Source organism: Amblyraja radiata, chromosome 16, assembly GCF_010909765.2.
Source record: "Amblyraja radiata isolate CabotCenter1 chromosome 16, sAmbRad1.1.pri, whole genome shotgun sequence".
Taxonomy (NCBI): domain Eukaryota; kingdom Metazoa; phylum Chordata; class Chondrichthyes; order Rajiformes; family Rajidae; genus Amblyraja; species Amblyraja radiata.
The window spans coordinates 33863155-33888198 of record NC_045971.1 but is presented as its reverse complement, the minus strand read 5'-3'; the positions used below and the strand labels follow the sequence as shown (position 1 = coordinate 33888198).

The window sequence follows — 25044 nt, the reverse complement described above, 5'->3', positions numbered from 1 at the left end:
GTGATGTTTCGGGTCGAGACCCTTCTTCGGATTCACACCGAAGATAGGCACAAAATACTGGAATAACAGCAGCACAGCTGTCCTGCTGAGTTACTCCTGCATTTTGTGTCCATCTTCAGTTATGATCTTATTGGGCAGCGGGACAAGTTTCAGGGCTGGACAGACTGACTCCCATTTCTAGCAAATTGAAAATAATATCCAGAGCTGACAGAACATGAATAAAACAGAACAGAAATTGAATTAAAACATTAATAATGGGAGACCTAACTATATTATTGTAGATTTTGTATGCTGTTTCATACTTGCTTTTTATTTGTTAGTCTGTTCGAAATAAAGGATTTATTATTATTATTATTATTATTATTATTATTATTATTATTATTATTATTATTATTATTATTATTATTATTAATAACATAGTGAGTCAGACATCTGGAAAGTATGGAATGCAAAGTGTTAGAAAGAGTTAATTGTGTTATGCTAAAAGAGTCATAGTCACAGGGCACGGAAATAGACCCTTTGGCCCATCTCGTCTGCTAGCCAAGATGTCCTATGTAAGCTCATTCTATTTGCATGCAATTGGTCCATATCCCTCTAAACCGATTAAAGAATGGAGAGGAAGAATATTATTATTGTAGAGAAATGACAGGGAGGATTATCTTTCCTGTTAACGTGTGCCATTGGATATTCAGAGTAATCATGAAAAATAGAGCTGAAAATATATTCTTCTGCTAGGAAGAAGTAATCCAAGACTTAACCTCCACACGTGGGTGATGCGACCATTACCTCGTCTCTCAACATCCTGGATGCATTTCTGCACAAAGTGTGGCAACGTGGTGCCCTCTCTTCGGCACAGGTCCGCCAACTCACAGCCAAATACCTGGTCTGCAAAACAAAAACCAGACAGCGCTGAGTCTTTGACTTTGACATTGAACCACAGCAGCCACACTGCAAATAGCCCAGCAAAGGAAGAGAGCAGGAAAAGAACACAGATCAAACTGAATACGGCCAACATACAGCAGTGGAACTGTCACCCCATAGTCCGCCTACACCCACACAGAGAACACCAATGCAAGATAGATACAAAAAGCTGGAGTAACTCAGCGGGTCAGACAGCATCTCTGGAGTAAAGGAACAGGCGACGTTTCCGGTCGAGACACTTCTTCAGACTTAAATGTATTCTGCTCCAAATACATTGATATACTGTAAAAATCTTGTATCCCCAGTCTAGAATTCACATAGACCTCACAAAGAATTCACAACAATGTATATCATTATATTAACACTGGCAGCTTACACGCAATACATCAGTTGCATACGCTGCAGTGAAAAATATTTGATAATGGGATTGCTCTGTTAATCAATGGGCTGAATGGATTTTTTGCATGTTACTGGCGATATAATAATGTACATTAACATAAGGGTGCTTGGGCATCAATGTAGCTGCACACAATAAATTGAATAAAAACATTAATAATGGGAAACCTAACTATATTATTGTAGATTAGTTACATCGACCATCACATTCATATTCCATTGAAGTAATATCAGCCTGCTGATTATTGGGGCAAGGGATCAATATTGGGCTAAGCTGGTCACTCATTGAATGACACGAGTCACTTGTGACTCTGAAATATGATTGTCTGTACCATCTCTGAGGCCAGCAACATTTGCCCGATATCATCCAACATTTCCTCCATCAAACAATTCCTCTTTTCCAGATCCATGTGTACAGAGGTACAGTGAAAAGCTTTTGTTGTGCGCTAACCAGCCAGTGGAAAGACAATATATGATTGCAATCGAGCCATTCACAATACACAGATACATGATAAGGGAATAACTTTTATTGCAAGGTAAAGCTAATAAAGTCCAATCAGAGATAGACCAAGGGTCCCCGGTGAGGTAGATAGTAGTTCAGGACTGCTTGTGGTAGGATGGTGTAGATGCCTGATAACAGCTGAGAAGAAACTGTCCCTGAATCTGGAGGTGTGCGCTTTCACACTTCTATATCTTTTGCCCGATGGGAGAGGGGAGAAGAAGGAGTGGCCAGGGTGCAACTCCTCCTTGATTATGCTGCTGGCCTTGCCGAGGCAGCGTGGTGTATAAACGGAGTCAATGGAAGGGAGGTTGGTTTGTGTGATGGTCTGGGCTGAACTTCATCCAATGCAATCGGAGAAACACATGCATCATAGCACACATTGAATGGACCTCATCAAGAGACTGCCATCGTTACCATGAAGCGCACAGTCTAAAATTGGAACGTGCGCTGACTGAATATATATTGTAGTAAAAATATACGACCGTTTGCTTTCTGCGATCCTCACCGCGGGCTATATTTTCCTGTGGTCTGTTCACCCAGTTGCAACAGGATGTCCACTGCTTACTGCTGCATTTGTGCAGGCAGTAATTATTTAGTGAAAGGACAGGGATGAAAAACCATGCAGAACTTTGGGGCTTCTGTCCAAAAACAGATGCAACTCGCTCAACCTGCAACATGGTGACAGAGTAAAATGCGGCCTGCACCAAAGTGGATGTCAGTGGATGCTGATCAGTTTGTTACCAGGGATAGAAATAATTAGTTCAATTGAGACACCATTTAATTCTGAGGTGCTCCAGTTAAAGCAAAGTGGCTGAAAATAAATGGCTGCCTCAACACTGCCCACAGTTTCTGGGCAGTCTAATACCCTTACCTTGGATATAACCTTTGTCCCTCACAGTCTGCAGCGTAGGTCTCCGCTGTAGGAACTTCTTTAGTTTGGTTTTTATTTTCTTGGTGTCCGCAGTTTCGGTGTTGACCACAGGGTTCTTGTAGACAGCTGTTGAAGAGAACAAAGCAGCCCATCAACTCCAGCAAAACCTCTTAGTATTAAGCACACCGAGAAAACACAAGTTGAATAAGTGGTAAAGGTGTATGGTATGCATTCCTTCATTGGTTTAACCAAAGAGGAAACACTTTCACTCAGAGGGTGGTGGGTATATGCAATGAAATGCCAGAGGAGGTAGTTGAGGCAGATAATACAACAACATTTCAAAGTCAGGATTTTGGACAGGAAAGGTTAGAGTGGTATGGGCCAAACACAGACAAATCGGTCTAGCTTAGATGGAGCATCTTGGTCAGCATGGACGAGGTGGAGCGGAGTGCCTGTTTCAGTGTTGTATGACGCTATGACTTCCATTGTTATACATATATACTTGGATGTACACATAGATGGGTTGGTTAGAAAGTTTGCAGATGACACCAAGATAGCTGGGGTCGCAGACTGTGAGGAGGGCAGTCAAGGTATACAGTGGGATATAGATCAGCTACAATAATTGACGGAAAAATGGCAGATGGGGTTCAATCCAAGCAAGTACGAGATGTTGCACTTTGGGAGGTGAAATGCAAGGGGAAAATATACGATAAATAGCATTGATGTAGAAAAGGATCTTGGGGTCGAAGTCCATAACTCCCTGAAAGTGGCAACACAAAGAGGTAGAGTGTTGAGAAGGCTGATGGTATGTTTGCCCTCATTGGCGGGGGCATTGGCGGGGGCATTGTGCGCATGGGTCCGGAGGTCATGGTGTAACTTTGAGTCAGCTGCATTTGGAGTAATGCGTGCAGCTCCTGTGACAATACAGGGCTCGTTGGAAAGGATGATGGGGTTTAACAGAATGCTGCCTGGAATAAGGAGGGTTAGATATAGGGAGAGATTCCCCTTTAAAATATCTACAGAAAAATTCAAATATTTGGGAATTGAAATTACTAGAAATTACCAGGATATGTTTAAAGCCAATTATAATCCCTTACTTAAGAAATTAAATAATTTGATTAAATTCTGGAAAACACTTCTGATGTCCTTAATAGGCAGAATAAACGCTATAAAAATGATTTTCTTACCACAAATTCTATACCTATTTCAATCAATACCTATATATCTCCCAAAAAAGTTTTTCAAAAAATTGGACTCAGACATTACAAATTTCATATGGGATTATAAATCCCATAGAATACAAAGAACACACCTTAATAAACGAAAAGAGTGGGGGGGTCTAGCGCTCCCTAACTTTATGTATTATAATTGGGCAGTAAATATTAAAAATATGATTCACCTGTTGGACAATTCTGCCCAGCAGGCGGACTGGATTGTAATGGAAAAAGGGGACTGCTCCCCGAGTAATATAGGAGCGATTATCCTCTCACTAATAAATTTGAATAATAAAAATTATAATAAAAACCCAATTATACATAGCACAATTAGAACATGGAAACAAATAAAACAGAATCTAAAATTAAGAAACCTATCTCTCTCAATACCAATAGTCAATAACCCATCGTTTAAACCATCAATCATAGACAAATCATTTATACAATGGGAAAGAATGGGAATCAAAACGCTCGAAGATCTGTATGAAGTGGGAAAATTACTATCATTTCAACAACTACAACTGAAATATAATTTGAAAAATAACCAATATTTTAAATATCTTCAAATTCGTGATTATCTGAAAAAATACACAAAAGACTATCATAATATGCCTTCCGACTTACTGGATGAAGCAATGAAGACAAAGGCGGAATCAGCTAATCTAATATCGTACTTATATAATATCATTTTAAACATAGAAATACCCACAACAGATGGAATTAGAAGAGACTGGGAACAAGAATTAGCTATAAAAATGTCAAAAGAGAGCTGGGATAATCATTTACTACAGGTGCATAAATGCTCGATCAATGTACGACATACGCTTATCCAATTCAAAACATTACATAGACTATATTATTCAAAAACTAAATTAAATAAAATCTTTCCTAATGTTTCACCAATCTGTGATAAATGTCTGTGTCAAGAAGCTACCATAGCGCATTCTTTTGTTTTTTGTACAAAAATCCAAAAATTCTGGCATGGAATATTTGATATTTTTTCAAAATTAATTAAAATAAAACTGGTACCAAAACCAGAATGGATCATTTTTGGGATATCGGAAGGTATCCCTGAATTAAACGTGTATCAGAAGAATTTACTCAATTACGGGCTAATAATGGGAAAAAAGCTCATACTTAAATTCTGGAAAAATGCGCCCACACCAACAATAAAAATGTGTATATCAAATATGTTTGAAACATTACATCTGGAAGAGATGAGATTCCTCTTAGCAGGTAAAGCAAACCAATTCCAAAAGACGTGGTCTACGTTTATGGACCTATTACAAGCATGAGGTGCAATAGTAATTTTTAAAATAAATAAATAAATAAATGGTATCAGGACCTGGCAATGGGAGGTAAAACAACAAAAACAGACTTGGTTGGTAGTCTTTCTGCGGAGTTTAATGTTATAATAGAGCGATTGTTCTTACTTTCTTTTTCTTTCTTTTCTAGGGTCTACTTTCTTACTTCACTTCCTTCTCTAACTTATTTTCTAAGGGGCTTTCTTTTCCCAACACTCTCTTGCACTTCACGACTCTTGCGCACTTTCTTTACTTTCTTTACTTCTATCTTTTTCTTAAAGCTCAAAAAAAATGAAGCGGTACAAAAAATGTATTAAGATATATGTGTTGTGTATTATTGTAATTTACCGTACTTCTAATAAAAATAATTTAAAAAAAAAAAGATATAGGGAGAGAGTGGACAGACTTGAATTGTTTTCTCTGCAACATGCTGGAGGTTGAGGATACAAATGATAGAAGTATCTGTAGAACCGATAGATCAGCCACGATTGAATGACGGAGTAGATTTGATGGGCCATATGGCCTAGTTCTGCTCCTATCACTTCTGACATGTATATAAAATTATGAGGGGCCTACAGAGTGTTTACAGTCAGGACCTTTTCCCCCAGGATTGAAATATCAAATACACATAGTTTTAAAGTGAGTGCGGCAAATTTTAAAGGAGATGCGAGGGGCAGTTTTTTTTTTTACATAGATGGTGGTAGGTGGTGGAATGTGGTGGTGGAGGCAGATATAATAGTGGTGTTTAATAGACTTTTGCATCGGCATATCAATATGCAGAGAATGGAGGGATCTGGATCATGTGCAGGCTGATAAGAATAGGAATTGGCATTATGTCGGTACAGATATTGTGGGCCGAATGGCTGCATTGTTCTTCGTTCACTATTCTATGTTCTCCACGTAGATGGAACAAGCTGCCAGAGAGGGTGATTGAGGCAGGTACAATAACAACATTTAAAAAACATTTGGACAGGTACATGGATAGTAACGGCTCAGAGGGGTTTGGACTAAATGCCATCAAATGGGTTTAACTGAGACAGGCAACTTAGTTGTTATGAACGAGTTGGGCTTTAGGGCCCTTTTTCACGAGTTATTAATCTAAGACTCTAAACAAATGACCAGGATAAGACACTGGATCACTCTGAGAAACTGTCAGATGCAGTAATGGAATGGCAGCAAGGCTGATGTTCACGGAAGGCGGGATTAAGTGAATTAATGGACGTTCTTGGTCAAAACTGATCATGATAAAACCGTTCTGGAAACATTGTCTAAGAGGGAATAGTGCTCATGATTGGGTCTCTAGCCCAATTTCTGTGCAAGGAACATGGCTACATGGAACAAGCAGAGAGATGTGCAATGGCCAGACCCACTGGTGGACAGTGAAACTCTGGCCTCACCACTCCACGAGGCAACTTTACGACGGGTATCGGGCAGGGTAGTACAGCAATGGGCAGAGATGAAGAGGGTGGAGGCATTGTGCTACATGTCAATAAATTCATTTATTTTCCAATCAAAGCCAATGCTCCTGAGGTATTTTATACTGATGTTGGAAACACAGGGGATTAAATTACACTAGACCAAGTGCAGACCCCCAACGCAGCCGTTCCCTATCCGTAACCCCCACGGGAGATGTGGTCCTCCAACTCAAGCTGTTCCCGAACATAAGATTCCAGCACTCAGCAGTGCGGCTGTTTTTAAATGGCGTCTTTGAGGCGAGAGGCGGGCGGCAGCAGCCGTTATGGTCGCTGACCAGCAGGAGGCGACAAAATTAGTGAGGGGGGGGGGGGGGGGGGGGAGAAGGATTTTATTAAAAATGTGTACATAAACACGACGACATTTAATCAGGAATGAAATTTAATACTTGGAATGAAATAGGAATAGTGAATTTAATACTTGGAATAAAAAATGAAATCTCTACCGAAATGGAAAAAATCGCGGCGTTTCTGTGTCTGGTGTTGGCACACACACACACACACAGTTTTAAATATAGATAGATAGATAATAACTGACATATAGACGTATCTGTTAATCTTATGGAAATAAAATTGAGCGGGAATTGAACTACATTAAAAATTGATATACACTCCAACCCCAAGGTGTAGGACAGTAGCAATCATTTCCATATTTTTCCTTTCACTGGAGTACTGTGTGTGCTCTCCCCACATCCACTCTATCCAAGCCTTTCACTATTCGGTACATTTCAATGAGTCCCCCCCCCCCCTCATTTTTCTAAACTCCAGCAAGTACAGGCCTAGTGCGGCCAAACATTAATCATATGTTAACCCACTCATTCCTGGGATTATTCTAATAAACCTCCTCTGTACCCTCTCCAGAGCCAGCACATCCTTCCTCAGATATGGTGCCCAAAATTGCTCACAATACTCTAAATGCAGCCTGACCTGCACCTTATAGAGCCTCAACATTACATCTGTTTTTGCATTCTAGCCCTCTTGAAATAAATGCAAGCATTACATTTGCTTTTTTTACTACCGATTCGACATGCAGTTTAATTTTTTGGGAATCCTGCACAGCACTCCCAAGTCCCTTTGCACCTCCGATTTCTGGAGTCTGTCGCCATAATAGTCTACGCCGTTATGCATGACAAAATGCATGACTCCACACTTTGCTACACTCTATTCCATCTGCCACTTCTCTGCCCACTCTCCCAACCTGTCTAAGTCCATCTGAAGAGTCCCTTCGTTCTATTCACTTCCTGCCCCTCCACCTATTTTCGTATCATCCGCATTTCAACTTTACCACAAAGCCTTCAATCCCCTCATCCAAATCAATAACATACAATGTGAAGAGCAGCGGCCCCAGCACCAACCCCTACGGAACTTCACTGGTCACTGGCAGCCAACCAGAAAAAGCCCCCTTTATTGACACTCTTTGCCTTCTGCCATCCGGCTAACCTGCTAGGTTTGCATTGGTTGTCGGAGAGGGATTTCCTCGGGCTGCTAGCTGATGTAGAAAAATTGTTCGCACTTCCGTTCCCTTTTAAAAAAAAAAATTTGCTGGACGATTGCATCACTGGATTGAAGTTAAACGTGACTAAAAATGCCTTCAACGCCTTCGACATCACGGATCGCAAGTGCAGGACAAAATGAAAGGTATGTCGTTTATTTAACATATTATCTTGCTTTTTGGTGTGGCTTGCCTGCCAATATGGGCTTAAAATCTATGGCAATGGCAACATTCCAATCGATCACATGCCAGAAACATCCACTCTCAAGATAATCAAATTCATTATTTTTTTGCACAATCATAAGAACAAATAAGAACATCTAAATCATCTATATTTTGTGTTATTGTCTATCCATGATCAATATTTTCCTATTAAATATCCACAGTACAGTTTTAGTCAGATGTACTGTGCAATAAATAATTATTTTGATTATCTTGAGAGTGGATGTTTCTGGATTAATTTATGGGAATTAAACATTAAATTCCTTCCATTTGGCATATAAATTCATGACAAAGTGAGATTTAAAAATCATGTTATATTGTGAATTCTTGTGTGAATGGGATCAGTTTGTTATTTGTTATTTGGATACTTAGGCTTTTTAAAAATGTTAGCCTTTTCTTAAGAAATGGATAGATGTTTAGATTTAGTAATTGAATTTAGATGAAACTGATGAATATGAGAATATGAATTTTTTGTTGGGTATTTACTATTTGTTTTAGCGTTTAACTTTATAATTTCTACCTTTTTTTCCAAAACTGCAAATAACAACTTGTTTCTGTTACTGCTGTTCAGTGCTTTTTCTTTACATTTTAAACAGATGTTTCCGAAGAAGAAATGCAAAATTGTCAATCCAAATGCCCAGCAAAAGAGACAACATTCGTAGAGATTATCTGAATTTGGACTACTATAATGTGATGATCTACAGGACATTCTTAATGGGAAAGTAGTGGGCAGAAAGGCATGTCATGCGTGGTTTGAAGAGCAAAAACTTGTAGTTTACAATGCCAAAATTGAAAAGTTGAGGAAAAACAAGGTGTATGGAGTTGCTTATTGGTTACAATCTGAGGAATATGATGATGCTACTGATTATGATATGCCAATGTACCAGCTAGCAACTGATCTTCTCCATAAAGGCTTGGTCTTTTGCTAGAAATTGTAATTTCTTTACCTATCTGTTATGGACTTGCAGCATATAATACAATAATATTAAAGTTATGATATTGAGAATATCACATTTTTGAATTTTCAAACAGTCTGGGTGTTTATTACTATTTCCGTCACAACTGTCAATTTTGTAATTAGCTACAATTAGGTAACTAACTAATTATATGCTTTAATTTCAGGTCATCCAAGTAAGGTGTTTCATATCTGTTTCAGAATGCTTCAATCTATAATAACTGACATTTTCATTTAGTTCTCTGAATTTTTAAGAAAGTTATGGACTTTTATGTCAATTGATGTCCTCGATCACAGTTTTTGAGTTAAGTCAATGGAAAAGCAATAGGGAACAAGATGCTAATTTCCGGGTATGAAAATGACCATAACTTTTTTAATACTGAAGATATGAAAATGAATTAGGTATCAAGTTAAACTTATTTTTATGCTTTATCTGATGGGATAAATTACATGCTTAATTTTTTAAATCTCAAAATTTTGTGACGTTCCTAAATATAGGTAAACAACATCCACCGACACTCCTTGTCTGTCCTGCTATTTATTGCTTCAAATAATTCCAACAAATTGGTCAAACAAGATCTCCCCTTAACAAAACCATGCTGACCAGCCTAATTTATCATGAACTAATCAGCACTCCAGTACCAAGAACCTGTAACTACTTTTCTTTGGTCAATTATTTAGCTCAGTGCTATTGATATTGGACATCTGCATCATTCTGATAACATTTCAAAGTAATGCAGAGACTTACAGCGATTTCGTTTCTCCTCCTTCTCTTTGTTGTTGAGCCTCTCTGGAACGGCTATGTCATAAGCAGAGTCAACGTCTTCTGTGTTCACTGGGTCCATCTTGAAGGGAAACGAAAAGATTAACCATGCAACGTTTGCAGAGAATAGCGCCTGTTCTGAACACTCTCGAAGTTTCCAGGAAGCAATCAGAGTAGAAGCTTGATTGAGAATACTTTTTGTATTTGCAGACCCATTTTCATATTTCATCAACAACAGATAAACAAAGCCACAACACATGATATATGGAGATAGTAGTAGATAAATGGGAAGAAACAGACATTTAGTCTAAAACTCCTAAAACCGGAAAATCGTTCAGAAAGAAATTTCCATCCAAAGTGTCAGACATCAAAACACCAGGGGTACGAGGGCAGCAGATGCATGGACACACCACAATACAGAAGCTGCTGCAATACAACAGATGCATGGACACACCACAATGCACAAGCTGCTGCAATACAACAGATGCATGGACACACCACAATACAGAAGCTGCTGCAATACAACAGATGCATGGACACACCACAATACAGAAGCTGTGCTACAGCACATTGATTTATTGTTTGATCAAAATGATAAAACAACACTTTGGGAGTTCCTTCACCATCTGATCATCTGCCCATTTGGGCTGCAGTTTTGAGGTTGGAGACTCCCCTCCATCTCTGGGGCAAGTAATACCCATTATTAGTTTAGAGATACAGCATGGAAACCGGCCCTTCAGCCACTGAGTCCACACTGACCATCAATCACCCGTTTACACTAGATCTATGTTATTCTACATTCTCCGACGTAGATGCGGGTGGGTGCTCCATTGGTGTCCTGGATCACCAACTACCTCAATATGCCAGGCAACAGAACTGTGTCTCGGACATGGTGGTGAACAGCACAGGGGCCCCACAGGGGACGGTCCTCTCTCCCTTCATGTTTACCATCCACACCTTGGACTTCAGATACAACTCCGTCTCCTGCCACCTGCAGATGTTTTCAGATGACTCTGCAATTGTGCGCTGCATCAGTGAGGGGGGAGGGGGAGGGGGAGCTGGACGCAAGATAGCGTTGCGTGCACAACGCGAGGCTCTGCGTCTCCGTAGTTTTTGTAATTTAGTTATTTTCCTATTAATCATTACCTTGGTTTTCGCCCGGAGCACCCGAGCGAAGACTCTGTACGGCCGTCAGGAGCTATTGGAGCTCGGCCGTCTCTGCACAACGAGCCCCAGAAGCGACTTTCAACTGCCGCCGGAGATCGCCAGGACACCGTGGTCTAGCGGGCCAGCTCCCCCGACAAGAAGTGCCCGGAGGCGGCGCAGGGACCGCAAACAAAGACGTGGGAAGCGGGGAGGCCATCGAGCTAGGCTGAAATTAAATCCTCACCAGCCAGCTCTGCCCAGCATTTTCCTCGCGAATGTCCGGTCCCTGGTGAGTAAAATCGACGAACTGAGGCTGCGGATCACCACACACAGGCGGATCGCCGACTGCAACGCCATGGTCCTCACCGAAACATGGCTCAACGACAACATCCCAGACAACGCCATCGAGCTGGAGGGGCGCACTGTCTTCAGGGCCATCAGATCAGTGGAGGACTCCGGTAAGACCAAGGGAGGCGGACTGTGCATTTATGTGAATAACACATGGTGCACGGACGTTGTTAGGATTGGTAGTCACTGCTCTGCTGACCTGGAATACCTGATGTTAAAGTGCAGGCCCTTCTATTTGCCCAGATAATTCACATCGACTGTTATCACTGCAGTCTATGTACCCCCGGACGCTAATGCCAGGCTAGCAATGGAAGAGCTGCAAGCTGCTATCAGCAAACATCTGTCTGCTCACCCAGAGGGGGCATTTATTGTTGCGGGTGATTTCAACCACTCCGACCTTAAAACTGTACTCCCCAGGTTCCATCAGCATGTTTCCTGCCCAACCAGAAGAAACAATATTCTGGACTTAGTTTATACTAATATTACTGAAGCCTACAAAGCCCTCCCCCTCCCCCACCTTGGTCAGTCTGACCACCTCTCTCTGTTCCTGCTCCCCAAATACACACCTCTGATCAGACGTGTGAAACCTACCATGAGGACAGTGAAGGTTTGGCCTGAGGGGGCTGTCTCTGTTTTACAGCAGCAGTTTCAGCAGACAGACTGGAGTCTGTTTGCTACCCAGTCCACCTTCAATTCACAAGTGGACATCAACTCATACACCTCAACAGTTATGGACTATATAAAATTCTGCACCGATAATGTCACTACCCACAAAGAGATAAAGACCTTCCCTAAACAGAAGCCGTGGATGAGCAGGGAGGTCAGACTCCTACTGAAGGCTCGCGATGCCGCTTTCAGATCTGGCAACGCTGAGGGATACAGCTCATCCAGGGCCAATCTGAAAATGGGAATTGGGAATGCCACAAACGGCGGATTGAGGAGCACTTCCAAAACAACTCTGACCCCAGGCGCATGTGGCAAGGAATCAAATCCCTTGCCAATTACCATAAAGTTAACACCCCTCCCCCAGACAACGCCACCCTTCCTGACGAGCTAAACCATTTCTATGCTCGCTTTGACCGGGATAACAAAACCCCAGCCATCAAAGTTGCTCCACCCCCGAATGAACAACCCCTCAGTCTCTCCGCCTCTGCTGTACAAGATGCACTGAGCAAGGTGAATGATTTTCCAGTCTGTCAGGGTCAACAACCTCACCTCCTCCACTATAACACTGAACACATGCCACAGGGCTGTGTGCTCAGCCCTCTCCTCTACTCCCTCTTCACCCACGACTGCATCCCTAAGTATGGATCCAACGCCATCATTAAGTTTGCTGACGACACCACGGTGGTAGGACTGATCAGTGACAACAATGAGTCAGCCTACAGAGAGGAGGTCCAGCACCTGACAACCTGGTGTGCCAACAATAACCTCGTCCTCAACTCCAAGAAGACGAAGGAAATTATTGTCGACTTCAGGAAGGTCAGAGGAGGCAGTCATACCCCCATCCATATAAACGGGACTGAGGTGGAGCGCGTCTCCAGCTACAAATTCCTCGGGGTACATATCTCGGAGGATTTGTCCTAGTCCCTCAACACCTCCAAGCTGATCAAAAAGGCACAGCAGCGCCTTTACTTCCTGAGGAGGCTCAAGAAAGCCCACCTGTCCCCCCAGATCCTGACCAACTTCTACCGCTGTACCATCGAGAGCATCCTGACCACCTGCTTCACGGTATGGTACAGCAGCTGCATTGTTGCGGACAGGAAGGCACTACAACGGGTGGTGAAAACCGCGCAGCACATCACCGGTGCCCCGCTCCCTGCCATGGATGCCCTCCACCGAAAGCAGTGTCTGAGACGGGCTGGGAAGATCATTAAAGACCCCTCCCACCCCAACCATGGACTGTTTGCCCTCCTCCCATCAGGGAGGCGGTACAGGAGCCTCAGGTCTCGTACCAGTAGGATGAGGAACAGCTTCTACAATTATACCATCACATTGCTGAACTCGGAGTCCCGCCGATAGATTTCTCCGGTCCCTCCGTCCCCATTGTTTAATTATTCTGTATTTTTGATTATTCTGTATCTTCTTTTTTTTTAATTTCTATATGCACTACTACTACGGACTGACGCAAAACTGCATTTCGTTGTACCCATACTCAGTATTTGTGCAATGACATTAAAGTTGAATTGAATTGAATTGAATTGAATTGAATTGAATTGAATACAGAGAGTAGTCCACGACTTTGGTGAGTGGTGTGGGCTGATTCACCTGCAGCTCAACACTGACAAGTCTAAGGAGTTGGTGGTGGACTTTAGGAGGAGAGGAACCCCTGTCCCCTGTCTCCATCAATGGTGTGGATGTGCAGTTTACTAAGAAGTGCAAATACCTTCGAGTGTACCTGGACAGTAAACTGGACTGGTCCAGGAACGTTGAGGCCCTGTACAAGAAGGGACAGTGCCAGTGCCAGTGCCATCTTCTTCCCTGCCATGTGCTGGGGCAGCAGGGCGAAGGCTGCGGATGCCAATAGGATCAACAAACTCATCAGGAAGGCTGGCTCCATCCTGGGAATGGAGTTGGATTCATGGGAGGTTGGTCTTGGAGGGGAGGTTGCTCCTCAATCTGTGGAGCATCCTGGACAATACAGCTCCCCCCCTCCATGACACACTGGTCAACCTGAGGAGCACCTTCAGCAACAGACTAGTTCCACCAAGATGCAGGATAGAACGCCGCAGGAGATCCTTCTTCCCTGTGGCTAACAAACTGTACAACTTCCCCCCCCCCTTCTGTCGTGGGGTAGACTGAGACTGACTCCCCTCCCCCTCCCCACCATCCCCAATCTTTGCACATCGCTCAAACCTTTTCACTCATCACGTTAATTTCTTGTTTCATGTATTTAGTGTTTTTATGACTGTTGGCAGATCAATTTCCCTCCTGGGATAAATACAGTTCTATCATATTGTATCCACTCCCTACAAACTGGGGGCAATTTACAGAGGCCTACTAACCCACACGTCTTTGGCATTTGGGAGGAAACTGGAGCACCTGGGGAAAACCCATGAGAATACGCAATGTCCACAGTCAGTACCCAAGGTCAGAATCTAGCCCGGGTCTCTGGCGCTGCGAGGCAGTACCATTTTTAACGACCCCACTGAATATTATTGTTACATAATGATGCAGCTGGTAGAGCTGCTGTCTCACAGGGCCAGAGGGTTTTCACCAACTGTTCCAGTTTCCACCCACATCCCAAAGACGTGTGGGTTAATTGGCCTATGTAAATTGCCCTATTATATTGGGAGTGAGTGAGAAAGTGGAATAACTTAGAACTAGCGTAAATGGGTGGCTGATAGTCAGCGTGGACTCAGTGGCTGAAGGGCTTGTTTCCATTTCCATCTCTAAAACAATATCAATCACAAGTATAATTTTGTTTCATTTCCAGGCACATACCGTTTGGACGATACACTCATTGATCATCTTATACCAGTCTCCAATGACAGAGTCTATGTCATATTGTATGAGGTACTCTGAACCTCCTCTTGTTTTCAACTGAAAATCAAGGAGAGTATTGTTAATATATTGTTATGAGATTTGTTAAGTCTTTAGGTATGTTAAGGGGAAAAAGATTAGCAAAGTCAAATGTGGGTCCCTTGAAGGCAGACACGGGTGAAATTATTATGGGGAACAAGGAAATAGCAAATGAGTTGAACAGGTACTTCGGATCTGTCTTCACTAAGGAAAACACAAACAATCTCCCAGATGTACTGGAGGACAGAGGATCTAAGGGGGTAGTGGAACTGAAAGAAATTTTCATTAGGCGAGAAATAGTATTGGGTAGGCTAATGGGTCTGAAGGAGGATAATTCCCCGGGGCCGGATGATCTGCATCCCAGGTTCCTCAGGGAGGTGGCTCTAGAAATAGTGGATGCATTGGTGATCATTTTCAAATATTCAATAGACTCAGGATCAGTTCCTGAAGATTGGAGGATAGCTAATGTTATCCCACTTTTCAAGAAAGGAGCGAGAGAGAAAACGGGGAATTACAGACCAGTTAGCCTAACTTCGGTGGTGGGAAAGGTGCTGGAGTCAATTATTAAAGAGGTAATAATGCGGCATTTGGATAGCAGTAAAAGGATTAGTCCAAGTCAACATGGATTTATGAAAGGGAAATCATGCTTGACTAATCTTCTGGAATTTTTTGAGGATGTGATAAGTAAAATGGATGAAGGGGAGCCAGTGGATGTAGTGTATCTAGACTTTCAGAAAGGCTTTGATATCCCACAGACCTTGAGACTGGTGACTAAAATTAAAGCACATGGTATTGGGGGTAGGGTGTTGACATGGATAGAAAATTGGTTGACGGACAGGAAGCAAAGAGTAGGAGTGAACGGGTCCTTTTCAGAATGGAAGGCAGTGGCGAGTGGAGTGCCACAAGGCTTGGTTGTTGGGGTCGCAACTGTTTACCATACATATTAATGATTTGGAAGAGGGAATTAGGAGCAACACTAGCAGGTTTGCGGATGACACAAAGCTGGGTGGCTGTGTGAACTGTGAAGAGCATGTTAGGAGGTTTCAGGATGACCTGGACCGGTTGAGTGAGTGGGCAGATGCGTGGCAGATGCAGTATAATATAGATAAATGTGAGGTTATCCACTTTGGCGGCAAAAACAAGGGGGCAGATTATTATCTCAATGGGGTTAGGTTGAGTAAGGGGGAGGTGCAGCGAGACCTGGGTGTCCTTGTACACCGGTCACTCAAAGTTACCGTCCTTGTGATTGAGGCAGTGCAGCGTAGGTTCACGAGATTGATCCCTGGGATGGCGGGACTGTCATATGAGGAAAGATTGAAAAGACTAGGCTTGTATTTACTGGAGTTTAGAAGGATGAGGGTGGATCTGATAGAAAAATATAAAATGATAAAAGGACTGGACAAGCTAGATGCAGGAAAAATGTTCCCAATGTTGGGCGAGTCCAGAATCTTCGAATAAAGAGGAGGTCATTTAAGACTGAGGTGAGAAAAAAAAGTTTTCACCCAGAGAGTTGTGAATTTGTGGAATTCCCTGCCACAGAGGGCAAAGGTGGCCAAATCACTGGATGGATTAAAAATAGAGTTAGATATAGCTCTAGGGGCTAGTGGAATCAAGGGATATGGGGAGAAGGCAGGCACAGGTTATTGATTGGGGATGATCAGCCATGATCACAATGAATGGTGGTGCTGGCTCGAAGTGCCGAATGGCCTCCTCCTGCACCTATTTTTATGTTTCTATATTTCTATACAGCACAAAGTAAATCTGGATACATTGCAGCACCTTAGAGTGCACCAACATGTAGCAGATGAAATGCCAACTCCATATCTGCAATCCATCTCAATCCATAACTATGTTTGCTCGCATATTTTTTTCATTTTTTATTGTTTTTGCAACATTCACACTGCTCGCCATGACCAGCTTTTTTATTAACTACTGCATACCGAAGAATGGAGAGAGGTGAGATGAAAAATAGACGGTGCAGGAGTAGGCCATTCGGCTCTTCGAGCCCGCACCACCATTCACTGTGATCATGGCTGGAGACAGTGAGCAAATGTAGAACTCTGACCCTACATCTTCAGAAGATGGGAAGAGAATGATCTTGCAATAAAATGAATGGGTAGCACAGTAGAGCTGCAGGTAGTTTTAGTTTTAGAGATCGAGGACAGTTTGGATTTGATGGAAACAGTTCAGTTCCTGTTTAGTTTATCGAGTTTACGTGTACCGAGATACAGTGAAAATCTTTTGTTGCCTGCTAACCACTATACTGAAGTATACGATTCTTCATACATGCATCAGTTATTTTGTAGCTTTGGTTGTCTACATAAAATGATGCTAATCATGGAAATTAACAGCAGAACATTCAACCAGAGTTTGGACATGCCGCTCAGTGAGAATGGCAGAAAGGTTCAGGTTGGAGGTGATGCTGGGGAAAATACTGATGAAGAAAGGATGTCTGATTTCATTCGTTTTGTAAGAGAACTATTATTTAAATATGTCGATGCCTCTACTGAAATAACAGAGAAAAGAATGTTTTATAAAATACTCCATAATCTGATCGATTGAAGAACTAAAACACAGATTCTTTCAGAAGAAGCCTGAGAAATCAATTCCATACGTGTCTTGTATGAAAGATCTCTGCTCTCACCTCTAACACGTTCTTTTTACTCGACTTGTCCTTTGTCGCCCATCCGACTGTTGCTCCTTTCAGTTCAACCGTATATTCAGGTATAATCTGGCCAATAGCTTGTTTCTGTACAAAGATCAACACAGAATGTGAAAGATGCTGTTGGCCTGTTCCAAACGATTGCCTTAGAGCTGAGGAGAGGTGCGAAGATCAGAGAGATATGGTGGGCTAAATGAGGGGGGTATCTGCTCAATTTGCTTCAATTATCCTGGTCGAGGGGAAGGTTTGATCAATCGACTGATCTTTTCCAGACTCAGTTTGCAATCCATTGCGACATTCATGGATTTGCTATTTCATTTTAATAATCAGGAAAAATCCAAAATATCTCCATTTCATTATCTTCGTTTCTACTCTGTTAAGTAATTATGATATTACAAAACATATCTTTCTACCTCTGCCATCTCAGATATCATTTGACTGCATTTAGTCAAATAGAATGTAGAAAATGGAAAGATTCAGAGGTAAATTGCAACTTTCCCCACAGCAAGCCGATTGTAATCGGACATATTGTTTGAACAAGTTGGGCTCTTTCCACTCCCCACAGCCGTGTCACTCTGTGATCTTTCACTGACTGTCACCCCTTCAACATGGCCTGATTCAGGCACTTCACATCCAAACCCAACATCAACTCTTCCAATCCCATCCCCCATTAGTCACACTTCCTGCAGACTCCCTGCCACCCATAATCTCCCCCAAGTCCTATCCTCGATGGGTTACAAACCCCCCCCCCCCCCAACACTAAATGCTTCCAATTATAATACCTATATTTAAATCTGTTTAGCACGTTGCTTCTTTCAACAATGCCCTAAAACCGGTATACCTCACTCCGTCTCTCAATCCCTCCAATTGCAATCTCTTGTACAAGTTTGCTCCCTCCTTCCATCCTCCCCAGTAATGTCTCACCTCTCTTGGCTGCTGAGTCACAGAGTCATACAGTGTGGGAACAGGACCTTCTGCCCAACTTGCCCACACCGACCAACATGTCCCAGCTACACTAATCCCATCTGCCTGAATTTGGCCCATATCCCTCTAAACCAGTCCTACCCATGTACTTGTGTTTCAGAAACCCAATGTTTCTTAAACTTTGCGATAGTACCTGCTTCAGCATTACCTGTCTAATGAATGTTTCATTGTCCCTTTAATCCCTTCACTCACTCACTTTCAGCAAAGCAAAGGCCCTAGAGTGATACAGTATAGAGACAGGGCCTTTGATCCACCAAGTCTACATTTACTCATTTACAAGAACTCATTTACTGACACTAATCTCTTTTCAATCCCATACTCACGGTAAAAAGATAAAGGAGGAAATGTGTGTTTGGAGTGAGGGGATGTACTTTGCATCTGTTTTCACCAGGGATTAGGATCGGGAGGACAGTAAGATCAGTGTGGAAAACAGTAAAATACTAGATAGACACATAGTGCTGGAGCAACTCAGCGGGTCATGCTGCATCTCTGGAGAAAAAAGATTATGACATTTCGGGTCGAGACCCCTCTTCAGACACCAAATGTCACCCATCCTGTTTCTCCAGAGATGCAGCCTGACCCGGTGAGTTACTCCAGCACTTTGTGTCTACCTTCGGTATAAACCAGGATCTATAGTTCCTTTCTACATACTAATATGCAAGGGCAGTTTGAGACTGAGAGAGATGGTGTTGAGGGTCTTGAAGAGCTTTTCAGTGGACCTGGTGGTATCTATCTCAGGTTAGAAAAATGGGCAAGAGAGCAGATTGCAGGAGCCTTGATGAAGTTCTTTGCAACTTCTCTGGGGAGGTCACGGAAGACTGGAGAGTAGCTATTGTCGTTCTTTTATTCAAGAATGGAAAGAATCTAGACCGGTGAGCCTCATGTCAGTGGCTGGGAAGCTATTGGAGAAATTTCTTCGGGATAGGGTTTGCTCGTATTTGGGAGAAAATGGGTTAATGTGCGACATGGCTTTGTTTGCAGCAGGTCATGTCTTGCTAACTTGATTGTGTTTTTTTAATAAGGTGACGAAGGTGATCGATGAGGGTGGGCGGTGGTTGTTGTCGACATGGACTTTACTGAGGCATTTGATAAAGGCCCACATGGTAGGCTGATCGAGAAGATTAAACTGCAGTGGATTAACAGTGACATGGTCGTATGGATTCATAGCTGGTTTACTGAGAGAGTACAGAGTGTTCAGGGGGAAGGATATTCTGTCTGGTGGTCTGTGACCAGTGGAGTTCTGCAGGGATCTATGCTGTACTGCTATTATGATGTGATGGTATAAGACATTTGCCTTCCATCACAGTGGGGAATGTGAGGTCATCGAAAAAACAAGGGTGTGCTGCCCGCACTGGTGAGGACTCGGATGGAGTGCCGTGATCTTGGTGTTTGCAGGGACATTGCTACATTAGAACATCCCGGAGTCCAGTGCGAGTATGGGCGGCTTTCTGACTGTTCGGGCGGACGGGGACTGCAGAGAGAGAGAGTGATAGCAGTCGGTACAACTCTGGTCACATCACGGTGAAGGAGCGTGTGTGTGTGGCCCGGACATTGAACTGATGGTGTGGGCCTCTGCTTATGCTGTGTGCCCTGGGGACTCTCACATGCCGCTGTGGTGGCTGTTTAAGTCTATGTTTAATTTTTATGTGGTTATGTATCTTGTTGCTTATTGTTTTACATGTTTTTTGTATGACTGTTGGCAAATCAAATTCCTTGTATGTTTACATACTTGACTAATAAATTAATTACAATTCTAGGTATATATAAATGACTCGGATGTAAACATAGACCGGTGAAAATGACCCCACTACTTCATTGTTTCCATTGGTTTAATTTGTAATATTGTAGTTTAAATGTCATTACCAGGCTCCCTGCAGACTGATTCTTTGGATCTTTGTAAAATGTCAGTATTCCCCCCTGCAGAACAGTCCAGGATGACGCCCAGTTCTTCCTGAAATTAGGAAGAACAAAATCAGTTATGCCAAGCCTTCAGAAACAGAGCAACAGAGCAGCGGTGAGCAACAGGAGAAATTATGATTGATCCTATGTCAGTGCATAACCCCGATGGGAATTAATCAGTAACAGAGGAAACAGGCACAGTAGGATTATGGGTGATTAATGAAATAATACAAGAAAAATTAGCTGCTAATATCCCACTTGGGCAGCCAACATCCCAATGACATGAAAACTGAATTCTCCAATTTCAGGGTACCCTATCTCCCCTCCTCCTCCCCCCAGCCCCAGCCCCCCCCCCCCACTCATGCCCCCATACACCTCTCTTATCACTCCTGTGGAATTCTCTGCCTCAGAGGATGGTGGAGGCCAGTTCTCTGGATACTTTCAAGAGAGAGCTAGATAGGGCTCTTAAAAATAGCGGAGTCAGGGGATATGGGGAGAAGGCAGGAACGGGGTACTGATTGGGGATGATCAGCCATGATCACATTGAATTGCAGTGCTGGCTCGAAGGGCCGAAGGGCCGAATGGCCAACTCCTGCACCTATTGTCTATTGTCTCCCCTGCTCCTGACATCCAATTTATTTCCCCTCCTCCATCCGCTCATCTCCCACCTTTCCCTATCCCAGGTCCACATTTTTCTTCCCACCCCTCCCTCTCGCCCTACGTTTCACTCCCCACCTTCCTTCCGTATCAGCTTCCACCATCCACATGCTTTATTCTTCACCTGCTCTAGCCTTGGTTCACCATCTCCACCCATCACTCCCCCACCTTTCTCATCTGCTAATCAATCCCACTTTACCCGGATCCCCCCCAGCACTTGCCCTTGCCACATCCCACCCCCATACTTAGTTTTACCATCTATCTCACCTCGACTCCATCAGACTGAAGAAAGGTTCTGTCACGACACATTATCTGTCTGTTTCCTTCCACAGATGCTGCCTGACCCACTGAGCTTCTCACTTTTTTTTGCAAATATACTTAACTTGCAAGTGAGGAAACAAGCAGGAAGGAAGAGATCTGTCAGAAAGCTTTAAATAACATCCTATTTATTGTACAAGCAAGCTGTACACAGACACAAAATACTGGAGTAACTCAGCGGGTCAGGCAGCATCTCTGGAGAAACGGAATAGGTAATGTTTCTGGTCAAGACCCTTCTTCAGACTGAGAGTCTGGGGAAAGGGAAACTAGAGGTATAAAAAAGCTAGAGAACAAGTTAGAGTTGGCACCGATGACCCAGGAGCCATCAATGGTCGATTGTTTTGCTGTGGAGGAGGTGATAAAGGGATACAAACAGTGAAACTAGCAGGATCACCAGGTTGGGGGAGAGACGGAGAGAGAGATGCAAGGGTTACTTGAAATTAGAGAAATCAATATTCATACCACTGGGTTGTAAACTGCCCACGTGATATATGAAGTGCTGTTCCTCCAATTTGCATGTGGTCTCACTCTGACAATGGAGGAAGCTCAGGTCAGAAAGTCAGTGTGGGAATAGGAAGGGAAGTTAAAATGATTGGCGAGAGATGGCATAGGCCTAGGCGGACTGAGCGGATATGTTCAGCAAAACAATAGTTGAGCCTGTGCCTGGACTTGCCGATACCTGGACTTGTCCACACCTGGAGTAGCGGATACAGTAGATGAGGTTGGAGGAAGTGCAAGTGAACCTCTGCCTCACCTGAAAGGACTGTCAGGGTCCCTGGATGGTGTCAAGGGAGGAGGTAAAGGGACAGCTGTTGCATCTGCTGTGGTTGCAGGGGTAGGTACCTGGGGAGGGGGTGGTTTGAGTGGGAAGGGATGAGTTATAACCTCTGAGTTGCAGAGGGAACGGTCTCTGCGGAAAGCAGAAAGGGGTGGAGATGGGAAGATGTGATTAGTAATGGGATCCCATTGCAGGTGGTGAAAATGTCAGAGGATTATGTGCTGTATGCGACGGCCGATGAGGTGAATGGTGAAAAATTCACTGAAATTATCCATGCATTTGGAACTCCAGGACTGTGCAGCCACAGATCCTGGGAGTTATTGGGAAAGATTTCTCACCTGATGCGCTTGCCGTTATCTGCCACCTTGGCTTTGTTTAAAATTCCAGCTTTGTCCAGCGTTTGGGACTAAACAATTGAAGGGAAATCACAAGTGAGGACATACAAACGGACAATGTCAGCCACGCTCTGCCCATGCACGTCAAACACCCAATGAATAGGTGCGTTACAAGGGGAACAGAAATGAGCTACATGCTGGGATTTGAGAACCGAAAACACCAACACCAAGAACCGTACAATAAAGTGAATACCCACAGAGTATCCATAACAAGGAGAGTCAGAAACTCAGTGACACTGCACAGCCCCAACTAACACCATGGGAATGTTAATGATATGAGAATGCATCAGGCACAAAGTGGTGGCTACATTTAAACAAAAATTGTCCAAAGTTGAAAATTCAGAGCTTTAAAAAGTCACCCGATGATAGGATCCCTGGTGAAGCACCATGCATAAAGAGTAAACTCCGACAGAGGAGCACGTCAAGCTGGGATGCAGGATTACAGAGAGTGGATCGGTGTGAAGGAGGAGGTGGCTTCACACACAAGAGGAATCACTAACGTGTGGGAGCAGGATCTCAACGCGCTGCCCAAGTGCAAGCTCAGCACTAAAGTCAGACGCATTTCGCCTATGGGTAGGAAATAACGCCTTAGAGAAACAAAACAGAAATTAATTCATTTCATAGGTTTATTGCATTTAGTTGCTTGCATTTAAACCATGCAACAAGTTCCCTTCCTTGTAGGATTCTCTCAGAGGTTATTGCAGCGCAGAATGGATGGTCCTAAAGGGCTGACAATGAATATCAGAAGGTCATTCATCTCCAAGATCATTTGATATGCTGTACCTCCAAACACAGTGTGGAAGAATATTACATCTGGAGTTAATATGATTGGCTTCACTCAGCTTGAAAACACATCAGCAAAGAAAATAGTCCATACCAATGTAATAACTGCATTGTCCAAACTATTTCCAAAATCTGGTTCCATTGCAGTTCACTGTAAAACATGTTATATTCAGCCCAACTGACCAAGATGCAAACGCACTTTGTGATCTCTGAAGGGCCTGTCCCATCAGCATGCGATTGCATGCGTCTAGTGTGACCAAACGTGGTGGCTTGAGCCGTACGGCCTCGCTGGGCCGGTCCCACTTCCAACCGTGGAGCCGTCTGGAGTTGTGCGGGGATGGTCCCGACATCATACTGACCAATCAGCTGGGCAGGAGGCGGGTCGACTGAATTTGGATGTCGCACGGCATCGGGCGGTTACGTCATCGCGCAACGGTACGCTGGGCGGTGACGTCATCGCGCAACACCACGCGCTAGGCATACGCCATCAAGACGTTGCATGCGGCGTCGAGACGCTGCGTACGGCGTCGAGACAGTGCGTAAGGCGTAGAGATGGTGCGTACGCCCATCGAGGCGGTGCGTACGGCCTCAATGCGGCTGCAGGCCGACAGGCCGTTGCCGCGCGGAATTTTTGGACAGTGTCAGTTTTTTGGAGCCCCGCGCGATGTCGGGACCAGCCCCGCACAACTCCATACGGCTCCGGCGATCGAAGTGGGACCGGCCCCGCGAGGCTGGACGGCTCAAGCGACCACGTTAGGTCGCGCTAGCCGCATGCTGGTGGGACAGGCCTTTGAGAATGCAATCATTTTGCAGAGTCAGTGCTGGTGCACCAGAGACCAGTGCTATGAACTGTCTTCTAACACCATCTCTTCCTTTTCTGTTGCATGTTCATTCTTGATCATTTTTTTTTTTTTTTTCCCTGATTTGCTTCCAGGAAAATAACAAGGCACTTACTTTAAAATGTCCTGCAATAAATTCCATATACAAAACAGCAGGGAGAGAATAAGACACAAACATTGCGGGCTAGACTTCCCATGCACAGGCAATAAATATCTTGCGTAGGAAGAAACTGCAAATGCTAGTTTGTACCGAAGATAGACACAAAATGCGGGAGTAACTCAGCGAGTCAGTCAGCATCTGAGGAGAAAAGAAATAGGTGCCATTTCAGGTTGAGACCCTTCTTCAGACTCGCTTCAGTCTGAAGGAGGGTCTCGACCCAAAATGTCACCTATTCCTTTTCTCCAGAGATGCTGCTTGACCTACTGAGTTACTCCAGCATTTTGTGTCTATCTTCGGTACAAGCTAGCATTTGCAGTTTCTTCCTACGCAAGATATTTATTGCCTGTGCATGGGAAGTCTAGTCCGCAATGTTTGTGTCTTATTCTCTTCTTATTGTGTCTTCTATGGAACAAATATCTTGCCCATTATGTAACCCATAGA

The 25044-nt window shown here is 43.5% G+C and overlaps 1 protein-coding gene across 3 annotated transcripts in view; it reads right to left on the bottom strand.

The window, feature by feature from the left end:
- Nucleotides 1-25044, bottom strand: part of LOC116982109 (rho GTPase-activating protein 12) — a 251518-nt gene that overhangs the window by 17480 nt on the left and 208994 nt on the right. Inside the window, exons 7-14 of one of the 3 annotated variants that reach the window (XM_033035431.1) lie at nt 23322-23408; nt 22765-22832; nt 20638-20725; nt 17773-17877; nt 15051-15149; nt 10098-10194; nt 2691-2819; nt 787-885 (exon numbers count right to left, since the gene is read on the bottom strand). In XM_033035431.1, coding sequence (XP_032891322.1) covers nt 787-885; nt 2691-2819; nt 10098-10194; nt 15051-15149; nt 17773-17877; nt 20638-20725; nt 22765-22832; nt 23322-23408 — 772 coding nt within the window. The remainder of the gene's footprint in view (nt 1-786; nt 886-2690; nt 2820-10097; nt 10195-15050; nt 15150-17772; nt 17878-20637; nt 20726-22764; nt 22833-23321; nt 23409-25044) is intronic. The other 2 variants (XM_033035432.1, XM_033035433.1) reach the window with 2 other exon arrangements.